The following is a 12,984-nucleotide window of genomic DNA, read 5'->3' as shown; positions in this document are numbered from 1 at the left end:
AGATATCAGAAATTGCTGTCCATCTCAGAAGTTGCTCACTGGCCACCAATGTACTGTCTATATGTTGGTAGCAGCCTGATCAAATGAGAGCACTTTCATTGGACTCGTAGATGTCTTTCCCCCCCATCCCCCCTACCCCACACAAAATTATCTTAGGTTCTGCATATCACAGAGAAGTACACTAGTGCAATGAATAAACCGCTAAAAACAGTGTTTCCCCATACAGATCATCTACAAAATAAACATTGCAGTGGTCAAGAATAACAACATTTAAAGAGACCCAACCCTGCAGTTAGAAACCATACATTTTTTTCTAAAGGAGCATGCAGATGATTGAACAAAAAAAGTTACAGAAACACAAGTAAATGTTCTGTATGCATTTTAAGTACTAATATTTTAGTATTAAAGATATTTCAGAAACTAATGATAATAGACATGTTGTGAAGCGTTCTGGTGGTGTTCGCTTCGGCACTCAATGCACAACTTTCTGTAAAAGTAGCAGTCTGCTCATACAAAGATAATATACATAATATACTTCTCCCACCCTTTAAATTACACTAAAGACCATTAAAAGGCAGCAAATAGCACTCATTTATAGGTTAATGCATCTCATCCAGGTGGATGAAACTTCCAGACAGTGAAGTCCATCTTAAGGTACAACAGCTTCTTTCTGAATAATGCGTAATGAACCAGATACATGACGTACGGATTCTATAATAGACCCAAGACAGACGGTATGTGTATGCCTGAAGGCTTGATCTTTGAGCAAGTTGGTGCCATGCACCAAGCCTTTTACTTATCCAATTTTTCCACTTATTTCAGGCGTCAGGTGTCGCTTAGCAGTAAACACATGCCAGCACATAAATCGTATATTAACTTGGCAGCTGAGTCAACCATGAAGGAACCGACATGCGTTTGCCAAAATGAAAATTGTTTTCCTCAAAGATGTCAAATTCATGAGTGGGGTACCATCCTTTACTATACATGAACTTATTACATTGGCCTTCCTGCCAGTTTTTCCATTTTTCTCATGCAACAAAATTCCTACAGACCAAACACTACTTAATCAAGATTTATTTAGAAAGATTTATTTGAGAAACATTAGCTTACAGTTTGTACATGTTACGCATCTTGAACTGAAATTATTTGTATACACACTATACACAGAGCGCATGTATGACCTCAACATTTCCCTGAGGTCAATTCTATAGTGTGTCATATGTAATACATGGACACTGACAGTAGACACACTTGTACACAAGGTACATCACCTTGGCAATGGCAACGTTTCAACACGACCCGTTAGACGTTAGTCTAAAGCACCCAAAAGGCAGAGCACTGTGCTATCAATGTGCCACCGAGGTCCCACCAGCACTGCGTCATCGTCCGTGTCACACGCCATCTCGTCCCCCCTTGTCGTGTGTGTCCCTGAATGACACATACGTGTCCTTGAATATGCTGGATGACTTGTGCAAACATGTTGCCATTTGTCAGAACTAGTTAGAAAAACAAGAAAAACTGAAACTACAGAACTGCAACACTCTTTTCAAACACGCTGTATTTTTAGCTCTAATCGGGACTGTCGCGATAACAGATAGCATGTATAGGTTTTTGAATTGATTAATCGACAAGATAAATAAAATATTTAAAAAATTGACAGATGTAATACAGCGATATAATTACACATTACACGTAGAAAAAACCGCCAGAGATGGCAAAAAAAAAACCTTGGACTAGCATCCAATTACCTCAGCATCCGAAAAAGCAAGACGCCCCCCCCCCCCCCCCAGTATCGCGACATGACGTCGTCGTACATTCAATTCACCGAGTACACGCGTAATGTCAGCTAACAGGCGGTGTCGCGACATTCCTGCGCTTTCCATCAAAGTGTCGATTCGATTCGGGTTTGACTGCACCACGGGGCCGGCGTCCGACGCCCCTGGCCGGCTCCACATAACCCCCCTGGAGCCGCTTTACTCACCGAGTGGTTGACTCCCCACATAAGGACGCTGAGCAGCGGGTCGCTGGCGCGAAACAGCTTCACTTTCTGGGCCACGAAGTGTTTCTTCTTCGTCTTGGTTTTGCTGGCGATAGATGCGGCGATGCTGCTGGCCGAGGCCATGTTTAGTAAAGCTGACTAGCTAGGTTAACTAGCTAGCTAAGTCGGTTTGGTCGAATTGTGGGCGGCGGGGAGTGAAGGGAGGGGGGACAGCTCGCGCTGCTGTTGCTAAATCGCCGCGCGCTTCTCCAGCTCAGAAGCCTCCCCCCAAAAAAGGGATAAAGCGAAATAAACTGGTTATCTGTGCTTGTCCTTCCGTCGCCACCTAAGCCCCCGTCCCCCTCGGCATGCCGTGCAGATATCGGGTTAGCCGTGCATGAAGCGCCGGATCGATATGCCAGCTCCTTCTCTTTTCGGCAGTCCCCTGCTAGCTGGCTAACGAGCAGCCGCCAGCGCTAGCACGCCCGGCTCCACAGACAGCAGTCACCCCTCTCCCTTCAACGCCAGGAGCTGAGCTGCAATTAAGCTAGCGATCCATCGGCTCCGCCGGGCCCATCTTTGAGACGAAAAGCACGCCCAAATGATAAAATCTGGCCACGCTGAGATACAAAAGCGCTAAAGCTGACGGATCTAGCTCATCAGTAGGGCTTCCAAACCAGCCCGAATCCGAGCAGAACAGCCCACTGCGCAGAAACAGCACTGGTACGTGCAACGCAACGAGTCTCCTTCTTTTTGCAGGTCCCCAGTGATGACAACGGAGAAAAGCGGCTTGATTACTCCATGCGACAGAAATAACAGGCTGCAACCGCCCAAAAGTGTATTCTGAACGAGTGAAAATCTGCAGCTATCCTCCACTGCTTCCGGCCGGGTGCTATTCTGCTGACTGACAGCTGAAGGAAGGAGGAGACCAGCGCTCCGACATGCTGACAGATTATGTCTATGTTTCTCATTACACGTCGTCACAGCGATGCCTCTGCTCGGGAGGGCGCAATGCCATACGTGCAAATTAATGTCATGTGCTAGTTTTCTTCAAGACATGTACATGAATTGACACGTTATACAATTTTTTAGGTATATTACATTATAAACCACGACCCAGACCAGCATAAGCGGCCAGAAAGTGAATGGATTCAATATTATAATATTTGAAATTACTTTGAACTGGCGCAGCACACTTGCATGTATATTATACCTGAAATGGCAGTATATCCATAAACACATTCCACCATCAGTATTGACTTAGTGAATTTTAGAGCAAAATAGTTCCTATAATTTTACAGTCGTTTAAACGCAGCGCGAGCATATTTATAGATGAATGCAATCGTCTTCCGTGCAGATCGTCGACGACTCAACAAAATAATAAGCTGCATGGGTACCAAAACAACGTTAAGTGTTGAAATTTCTAAACTATACCAGATTTGGCTGCAGTTTGTCACTCCAGTTCGTTATATTTTACATATTCCATGTGTTTAATTGTAAAATGAAAGTGTGTTCTGTAGTTCCTGTGTCCAACGAGAAGACATTCATGCCAAAAATGTCTTCATTAATTTTTTTTTTAATCTCCACCTCTTTATATAATGTTGTACTTTTCCGGTGTGTGGGTGTACCTGTGTTTGGTTTGATTGCAGTAATTATACATTTGTAATGTATAGCTTTCACCGTGGATCTAGTTAAGCACTGCCAATAAGGTGGAGAGGCTGAGGAAGCTGACGATCACTGTATTACTGCTGACTAATCTGATCAGCCATCTTTTTAGGCATTAAAAAAGAAAATCTACATAAGTCTAGCACCAAAAATGCTGAGTTTTGTTGGAATAATGTTTTGAACTCTGAGTTTTTCTTAATTGCACCCTCTTGGTTGGGAAAACTACTATCTACAGCTGCAGATCACATTGTATGACTCACTCGCCCGACATGACGGGATCCTCCAAGCCAAATTAAGGCCCTCTTAAAGTTACAGTCTGGAGAGGAAATTCAACACGTTGCATGCAGGATCTGGAAGGAATACAGAGAGGAGGAAGTCCAGGCATGCTTATGTAATATGCTATCATTTAAATCCTTACTGGTTTCAGCACACATGCCAGTAGGGCTACAGAGCTGCAATCAAGCCTGGAAACCAAATACTGTGACAGTTGTAATCGGTCTTTGATAGAACATGTGAGGTGTTTTAGGAGTTTTGCTGAACAAAAGATCTTGTATTGGAACAAGACACGCTCAGGGATGGACTGTCAGTATCTACAAGGCCTGTGAGGCCTGCAGTTAAATGGCCACCTAGTAGTCACCTGCAAATGTTTACCCCACAAAGCCAAACAGTAACTTTATTAGGCCTAATGAATTAGAATGTAATGGACCTCCTAGGTCATCCCTACTATACGTGAAACTTTGAAAAGACACATGAAACCACAGCTGTGTCTGGCTTAGAATTTCTTGTGCTGCGTTTCTGATATGATCGAGAGCCACTGGAGCTGTGAGACAAGTTTGCCTGCCAACCAGTTGGTTTCTTCTTACATATTGCTTGACTCTGTGTATGCTGGACCACTAGTGATTAGTGAGGGGATATCTACACTATTCAGTATTATTGCAAACCGTCAGCCAATTACAATCCATATCAGACTGCATTTAATAACCACTGTCGTTATTGTTTTTTTGTAGCGTATATCTATTCTTTATTTTCAAAATATTCCATCCCAAATGCCTTTTCCTAACGCAAAAGGTTCAAAACTTTGTTCTCTCGCCAGACAGATTGTTGCTTCATTCTTAAGCATTGCCCTGCTTATGATCTTGTGGGCTGTTTGTTGCCTCCACTATTTGAGGGAAATTTCTGAAGCTGAACTAATTGCTGATGCTTTGGCTGACCTGGGCGTAAACCTCATAAGTGAAAGCTGTTTGCTTTTAAACATCATCGACCAGATGGAAAAGCTTTTCATGAAAGGATTCATGCTCTGACCCCATGTCCCAACCCATACATGCCTTGTGGAAACTAAAGTCTTTCTCCAAAAAAAAGAAATGGGAAGTTAAACTTCTGCAATGGAGAGTCAGAGCTGTGCTGCATGATGTTTCCAGCTTCACCCCTGTTTCTGGCCTTTTTGACCTTTTCAAGCAGAATGTCTTGTGCCAGCAAAACTGAGTCACCACTGGAAAACAGAACCTGATCCGAACCTTGTAATTTAACACAGTTGGGTCCTTCAATCAGGAACTTTGTTAGCATGCAAGTGATATGGATGGACATAAATCTTGCAAAGAAACTAAATAATCACACAAATAATAAAGTTAGTATTAAACATCCTAAGACCCATCTTGTATAGGCTGCTATCCAAACTGTCCAAGCTGTCTAATATAAATCTCCAACAGCCTGTTGTAGTTTTTCCTGGTGGATGCATTTTTAATTTACTTTACCCTCCCCTGGTAAACCTTACCACCAATAGACGTCAGACTATAGTTCAGTTATATTTGCTCTCAAGTACATTTTCTAGCCATGATATAACAGAATGACATTTACCGTGTACTCGTTCAGAAAGCAGCAGATTTGCACAAGATAGTATGTTTATCTTATAATTATCTCAGTCACTTAAAATAATATTTTTTCCCTGTTTTTGTCCTTATGACTGCAATTCTTTGTGGAAAAATGAATGTTACATGATTATTATTTTAAATTGAACCCCATTGTGACATGTTGTATATATAGTATGGATAAACAGTGGTTTAACTGCATGGGATAAATTTCCATCGCTTCACTGTTACTTTTTCCTGACTGGACCGGTATGTTCCTGATTATAAGCAAAGCTGAGCTATGCAAAACATATCCTAGTGTTATCAGTTTGCAAATACCACGTGCCATGTTGCACCCATAAGCAGATGCAAAATACTTATGCAAATGCAATTCAAAACTCTGTTCCATGTGTTGTGACTGATGACCCTGATGTAGGTGCCTGCATAGAGCTTTCATCTGAATGTGGCCAACACTGCAGTTATGAAGAAGATATATCCATCCATTCATTCATTCATTTTCCAACCCACTTATCCTACTGGGTCGCAGGGTGTCCAGAGCCTATCCCGGAAGCAATGGGAATGAGGCAGGGAACAACCCTGGACAGGGGGCCAGCCCATCGCAGGGCACACTCACACACCATTCACACCTACGGGCAATTTAGCAATTCCAATTAGCCTCAGCATGTCCTTGGACTGTGGGGGGAAACTGGAGTGCCTGGAGGAAACCCCACGACGACACAGGAAGAACATGCAAACTCCACACACATGTGACCCAGGCAGAGACTTGGACCCAGGTCCCAGGCAACAGTGCTAACGACTGCACCACCATGTTGCCCCCGAAGAAGATATATGCAAAACATTATTCTGTCATGTGTAGGGTGACCAGATAATCCATGTCAGGGAGGACACTCTGAGCTAGGACAGGAATTGTAAATTACCATTTCAATTAAACGGACCTGGATTTCACTTGAGCACTGAGTTCTTGCTGTGTGCTGATTGGTCAGTCTCCTATAATCATGCATGTGCTACTAATGCTAATGTGAAACAGCTGGATGAGTCTTTCAGTCAAGGAAACAAACCAGTCAAAGCACAAGAAGAGCTGAACTATTTAGCCGAGCACATGAGCCTTTCAATTTGAAAATAGTTTGTAAAACCCGAAGTAGCTCAAAGTGTCCTCCCTGACATGGATTGTCTGGTCACCCTAGTCATGTGTATGTATTATGTCTATCTATCAAAAAGGAATGTCGAAAGGAAGATCGCATTGGAGGCTAAGGATGACGTTAAAAGTTTCTTCCAGTATTTTAACTCTAAAAGAGCTCTAAAAGCTGAAATTACTAATCTGCAGGATAGTAAGGGTCTTATAATTGAAAACGACATTGATATAGTAAATGAGTTCAATGATAGTTTTGCACGGGTATTCACTGTTGAGGACACTAGTAACTTACCAGTTCTTATTACTAATCCAACATCGTCTATAACTAGTATATATATAACTGAAGCTGATGTTTTGCATAGCCTAGCTAAGCTCAAAATAAATAAATCACAGGGCCCTGATGGCATCTTACCTATAGTGTTAAAAGAGATGAGGGATATTATTTGCCGACCCTTAACTTTACTGTTTCAAAAATCCTTATCTGAAGGTGTGGTACCTTCTGATTGGAAGCATGCCAACATAACGCCCATTTTCAAAAAAGGGGATAGAAGTAATTTGTCAAACTATAGGCCAATCAGTCTAACTTGTATAACTGGTAAAGTTATGGAGGCTATAATCAAAGAGAAAATGGTAGATTACCTGGACTCAAATAACATTTTGAGGGATAGCCAGCATGGATTTAGGAGAGGTAGATCCTGTTTAACAAATCTGTTGGAGTTTTTTGAGGAAGCTACTCAGGAAGTTGATGATAAGAAGGCCTATGATGTCATCTACTTAGATTTCCAAAAGGCTTTTGATGTTGTCCCCCACAAGAGGCTCTCACTTAAACTCAAAGCGACAGGTATTTTAGGAACTGTAGCAACCTGGATTGATAACTGGTTAACGGATAGGAAGCAGCGAGTAGTTATAAGAGGCACAATGTCACAGTGGGCCTGCATTCATAGTGGGGTACCGCAGGGTTCAATTTTAGGACCACTATTGTTCCTAATTTACATAAATGATATAGACACCAATATATACAGTAAACTGGTGAAATTTGCAGATGACACCAAGGTGGGTGGTGTAGCAGATACTGAACTAGCGGCTCAGCAGCTACAGCGGGATCTTAATTTAATTAGTGACTGGGCTGACACCTGGCAGATGAAATTTAACATAGACAAATGTAAGGTACTCCATGTAGAGAGCCGAAATATAAAGTACAGGTATTTTATGGGACCTACTGAAATAAAGGTAGCTGATTATGAGAAAGACCTTGGTGTGTATGTTGATGCTTCCATGTGTCATTCTCGCCAGTGCGGGGAAGCAATAAAAAAGGCCAATAGGATGTTGGGGTATATCTCCAGGTGTGTGGAGTTTAAGTCAAGGGAGGTAATGCTAAGATTATACAATTCCTTGGTGAGACCTCACCTAGAATATTGTGTGCAGGTTTGGTCACCATATCTTAAAAAGGACATTGCGGCCTTAGAGAAGGTGCAGCGTAGGGCCACAAGAATGATTCCTGGTCTTAGAGGAATGTCATACGTGGAAAGGTTAGTTGAGCTAAATCTGTTCAGCCTCAAGCAAAGGAGACTGAGGGGGGACATGATCCAGGTTTATAAGATTCTAACAGGTTTGGATGCTGTTCAACCAAATAGTTACTTCAGCATTAGTTCAAATACAAGAACTTGTGGCCATAGGTGGAAATTAGCGGGAGAATATTTCAAACTGGATTTAAGGAAGCACTTCTTTACACAGCGTGTAGTCAGAGTATGGAATAGTCTTCCTGATAACGTAGTGCAAGCTGAATCCTTGGGTTCCTTTAAATCAGAGCTAGATAAGATTTTAACAGCTCTGAGCTATTAGTTAAGTTCTCCCCAAGCGAGCTCGATGGGCCGAATGGCCTCCTCTCATTTGTATAGTTCTTATGTTCTTATGTTCTTATGTTCTTATCACGTGGAGGCATATGCAGGCATCAGCTGTATCATTAGCGTTAGATGATTAAATATTTCCTGTCATCATGTCGTCAACTGACTTGGTCTTTTCCTCTGCCTTTGAGAGATCCTTAAAACAAAGTCTGAGGTCTTCCGTTTTCCGGCACATCAAGCCTTAAGCATGCAGTGAAGACAATGGCCATTGCAGACTCATTGAATACCACAGACTCACAGTCTAGGAATAGCCCACTGAATATGCGATAACAGCCACGTGGCAAGTTGTAAATATGACATGGGGAAGAGAATACATAACGGAAGAAAGGCTCATATGGGAAACCTGCAGAAGCAAAAGGGACCATAATATCACTCAGTAAACAATAAACCTGTATACAGAATCCCTGTAGAAAATAAAATCAAGGTCCAGGGCAAGGGCAAACACGGAAACTTGGTTAAAATGCATTTGTATTTAAGAGTCAAGAGTTGACTTGTACAGAGTTCTATTTGCATAGGCAAATCTTCAGGAGATATGCATGACCTTGGCATGGAGTGCCTTGTTACTTCCTGGAGAGGCCGGATATAGTGCTCCCTAGTTGGTCATGACTGACATCTTCTAAAACTGCTGCCATGCAGCCAAGGTGTCTGTGCTTAAATTTCTGCTGAACTTCACACTTCTCATCACTGAGAGAGTACTCGGCTTACGGGAATTTATAATTATTTTGTGTGCTTTCCATTTCAGTGGCTATCTATGTCTTACCTACATAAATTGCTTGGCATGTGCAGTCCAGTTATGCCTGATCGAGTCATGTCCGATCACATTTACGTCTGAGGTCCATAGTAAATAACATGCACTTATTGAGAGATGCCTGAAAGCGGACATAGTAGGACATTAGTGGGTGTATCGCTTAGTGCAACAAGTGCAGGAGACTGGGAAGCACTGCCAATCCTTTAATGACCCGCTGTCCGTATCTAACCTATAATGCAGTAAGCATGCAGTAATGTACATGTGACGGACAGCTATAATACTGAGATACGCCCAAATTGACTTGCATCCGGTGGTGCTGGTTCCAAATGCGAATCAAGTCCACTTAACGCTGCATCAATATCTGTATGAGATAATATACCCACATTTTTACCTCTAGAGGGCCCTATATATTAAGGTATGGTCTCTTCTCTGTTTTATTTCTAGAGAGCCCTATATCTTTAGGTTATAATGCTCATTCTTCTTATGTCTCCAAGTCTTTGAACTAAAATGTACAGCGTTATGCATTCCAGAAAATATGTTAACTAACATGCTAATGTGTCAAGATTGGGTTAACGCGTTATGGTTTTATTGTGGGTCTTTACTATGTCTTTACTATCTTTACAATGATTACTTGTGACCGAAAATATGTGGTGAAGTGTCTGCTAAGCACAGAGGACTGGTATGTGAGAGTGTGTCTTGTTAGTGGCTCAGTCGGTTGTACGTGAGCAGGCTTGTACACGTCTCGCTTTAGGATTAGTCTCTGGAAACCCTTTTCCCTACTTCTTCTGCCTCTGGTTGCATATTTCTTCCATGTTGTATGGTTTTTCTCTGGCCAATTACGTTTCCTCCTGCAGTCCAAAGACATGCACTTTGGTGAATTTATGTCTCAGAATTACCCATAGCACAACTGTGTATGTCGTGTGAACTAGCATCCCATCTAGAATATTCCCTTGCCTCCAATCCCACCACCACTCAACTACGTACTGGGTATGTGGTTGGAAGGGGGGTAAATGGATGGATATCACTCAGCTTAGAGGTGTGATGACCAATCCTGGATTTCATACAATCCTAGAGGTCTTAATAGAGAGCCCTTCTCACTAGGGTGACTCCCTACTCCATGTCAGGGGGGACACAATGGGCCAGGACAGGGTTTGTAAACTACCATTTCAATTAAAGAGACCCGGATTTCACTTAAGCACTTTGTTCTTGCTGTGTGCTGATTGGTCAGTCTCCTATAATCATGCATGTGTCATTAATGTTAATGTGACACAACTAGAGTCTTTCAGTCAAGGAAACAAACCAGTCACAGTACAAGAAGAATTGAAATAATTAGCCTTTCAGTTTTAAAGTAGTTTGTAAAACTTAGAGTAGCTCATAGTGTCCCCCCGATATGGATTAGGTGGGCACCCTACTTCTCACAGGTCTACTCCACTGTCAGCATGACTGCCTTTCATGGTTAGTAGCGTTCATTGCCAAACATTTCTCATTGCACTGGCAATCCTCAGATACACCACTAGATGACAGTAGTAACCCAAATCGCAAATAGGGTCCCACAATATTCTGCTCTGTTGACCCAGCTAGGCTTCATTCCTTTGCGCTTCATTTGACGTTGGTTTATTTAACAAACAGCAGTGCTGAACACAGTCTCCAAGACTCCTTCCTCCTTTTCATATTCTGCCTAGCAACAGGCGCTTTTTCTCTACCAGGTTCAACACAACCTTAATGACCCGGGGCAGGTGGTTAATGTGTAACACTGTTCTTTACAATACAGCATGCGATAAGAAGAATCTCAGCCTTCTTTGACTCTGACCTTTACCCAGCGTTCGTGTTCGACTGACGAACCAGTGGTTGCTGGGTTCTTGTGCTAGATGACCTCTTCTAATGGTCAATGTGCAGCAGAGCTTACAGTCTCTTAGGTACAGGAGAATCTCATATGCTACAAGTACGTGGCCTGTTGATTATGGTTATAAGTTATTAGATGTTTGGTTTTATTTCACACCTCTTACTCAAACCAACACACAATGAAGCACATGCATTTTTCACATTTGTTTAACAAATTTTTATTTCCATTGGCTCTGCCTCATATGCGCCTGCGTCTGTACCTCGGTCATAGTCAATAACTGTAAGGATTGCTTCTCTATAAAAAGTGGCACATAGGTCAAAGCAATCCTAACATGGAGAACAGGGTTCAGGGAACACAAATTGGCCTGTGTTCTGATGGGTAGATTTGACAGCCAGGTCCTTTTCCCTGTCTTGGCTGCGCAGGGGCGCTTAGCCGAGCACCTCCAGAACCGTGGGTGGAATTAAGCGAATCGCGTTCTCCTCCAAGTGACTTATGTCAGTTGATGATCAGCAGAATGAAAAGAACCGTGAAAATTAACACTTTATATCACTTTATATCAGTGTTTGGCTTCCTGTGCTGGTGTCATGGTGTTAAAAGGGGAACCTGCCAGAAACTAGATTATTATTGAATGAATGAATGAATGTTACACACACATATATATATAGTGCTTTTCACCCAATGCACTTTACATTATTGACCTGACAATGGAATAAACTCTTCACATTAACATGGAACTGCGTGTCATGTCCTTAAAAAAAAATGAAAATAACATACAATGCAATAAGTGCTGAAAGAAAATTTTAGTGAGACTGAAGTATAGAACCTCAGCCCCACCACAAGTTTATTCCAGAAAGGGTCGGTGTGGTTTCTGAAAGTATGTGAAGTCTGAAAGGAGCTGCCAGTTTTTACAGGGCCTACGCCACCTTCCTAATCAGCGACAGACAGATGCGGTCAGCCTTTGTGAACAATTTACTGCCTTTATAAAGCTGTCTTCATGAGTTTTGAACATATTTTTCTCTTACTTTAAAAATTTTAGGGCTGAACTTAAAACTAAGGTGAGGTATCTCATCCTGAGGCTCACTATGACATGTTCTACAAAGGCCAGATCCATCTCCTGCAGGAAGCTAATAGTAATCACATTATACTACTGAAGAAAACAGCTATATCATGTGTATGGGAACTGACAGTTGATTTAATCATATAGGTAACTTAACTGTAAATTCAACATCATACTGTCTTAATACTGCATGCACACCAGTTGAATAGTAATGACCTGAACTTCTCTGTTATACATAAGAAAAAGAAATAACTAGTTGGTGGTTAGCACTGTTGCCTCACATGTCTAGAACCAGGGTTCAAGTCTCATCCCTGGATCTTTATGGTGGAGTTTGCCTGTTCTCTTGTCTGCCCCAGTCCAAAGACATGCTAAGGTGAACTGGAGTTGCCAAATTGTCCATTGGTGTGAATGTGTGTGTGAATGATGCCTGTGCCCTGTGATGGGTTGGCATTCTGCTCTGAGTTATTCCCTGCTTTGTGCCCATAGCTTCTGGGATAGACTCTGCAACCCTGGGTATAAAAAATGGATGGCTGATTTAACTACAAAATACCTAAACAATGACAAAACGTCATCATTAGCAGCAATAAGAAAAACTGTAAAAAAATAAAATCAAATGAATTAATTCAACATCAAAATGATAATTAACATTATTACTTTAATCACATGGGATATTGCATTAATAAAATTCTGGGTTAGCTTATACTACAAAGTAGGAGTGTCAGGTTAATGCACTGTGACCTATGTCCTGTGGTCTCTACCAGTAACTCGCAGTTGGTTTGGCAATACTGAGCT

The 12,984-nt window shown here is 42.0% G+C and overlaps 1 protein-coding gene across 2 annotated transcripts in view; it reads right to left on the bottom strand.

The window, feature by feature from the left end:
• Positions 1 to 2,931, bottom strand: part of pip4k2ab (phosphatidylinositol-5-phosphate 4-kinase, type II, alpha b) — a 41,009-nt gene extending 38,078 nt beyond the window's left edge. The window contains exon 1 of one of the 2 annotated variants that reach the window (XM_023841203.2): positions 1,982 to 2,931. In XM_023841203.2, the coding sequence (XP_023696971.2) occupies positions 1,982 to 2,122 (141 nt within the window). In that variant the 5' untranslated portion in view covers positions 2,123 to 2,931. The remainder of the gene's footprint in view (positions 1 to 1,981) is intronic. The other variant, XM_023841204.2, reaches the window with a different exon arrangement.
• Positions 2,932 to 12,984: the final 10,053 nt, after the last annotated feature.

The sequence above is a fragment of the Paramormyrops kingsleyae genome, chromosome 4 (assembly GCF_048594095.1).
Source record: "Paramormyrops kingsleyae isolate MSU_618 chromosome 4, PKINGS_0.4, whole genome shotgun sequence".
In the NCBI taxonomy this organism is placed as follows: domain Eukaryota; kingdom Metazoa; phylum Chordata; class Actinopteri; order Osteoglossiformes; family Mormyridae; genus Paramormyrops; species Paramormyrops kingsleyae.
The sequence above is the reverse complement of the archived record's forward strand: the minus strand, read 5'-3'. Positions and strand labels throughout refer to the sequence as shown.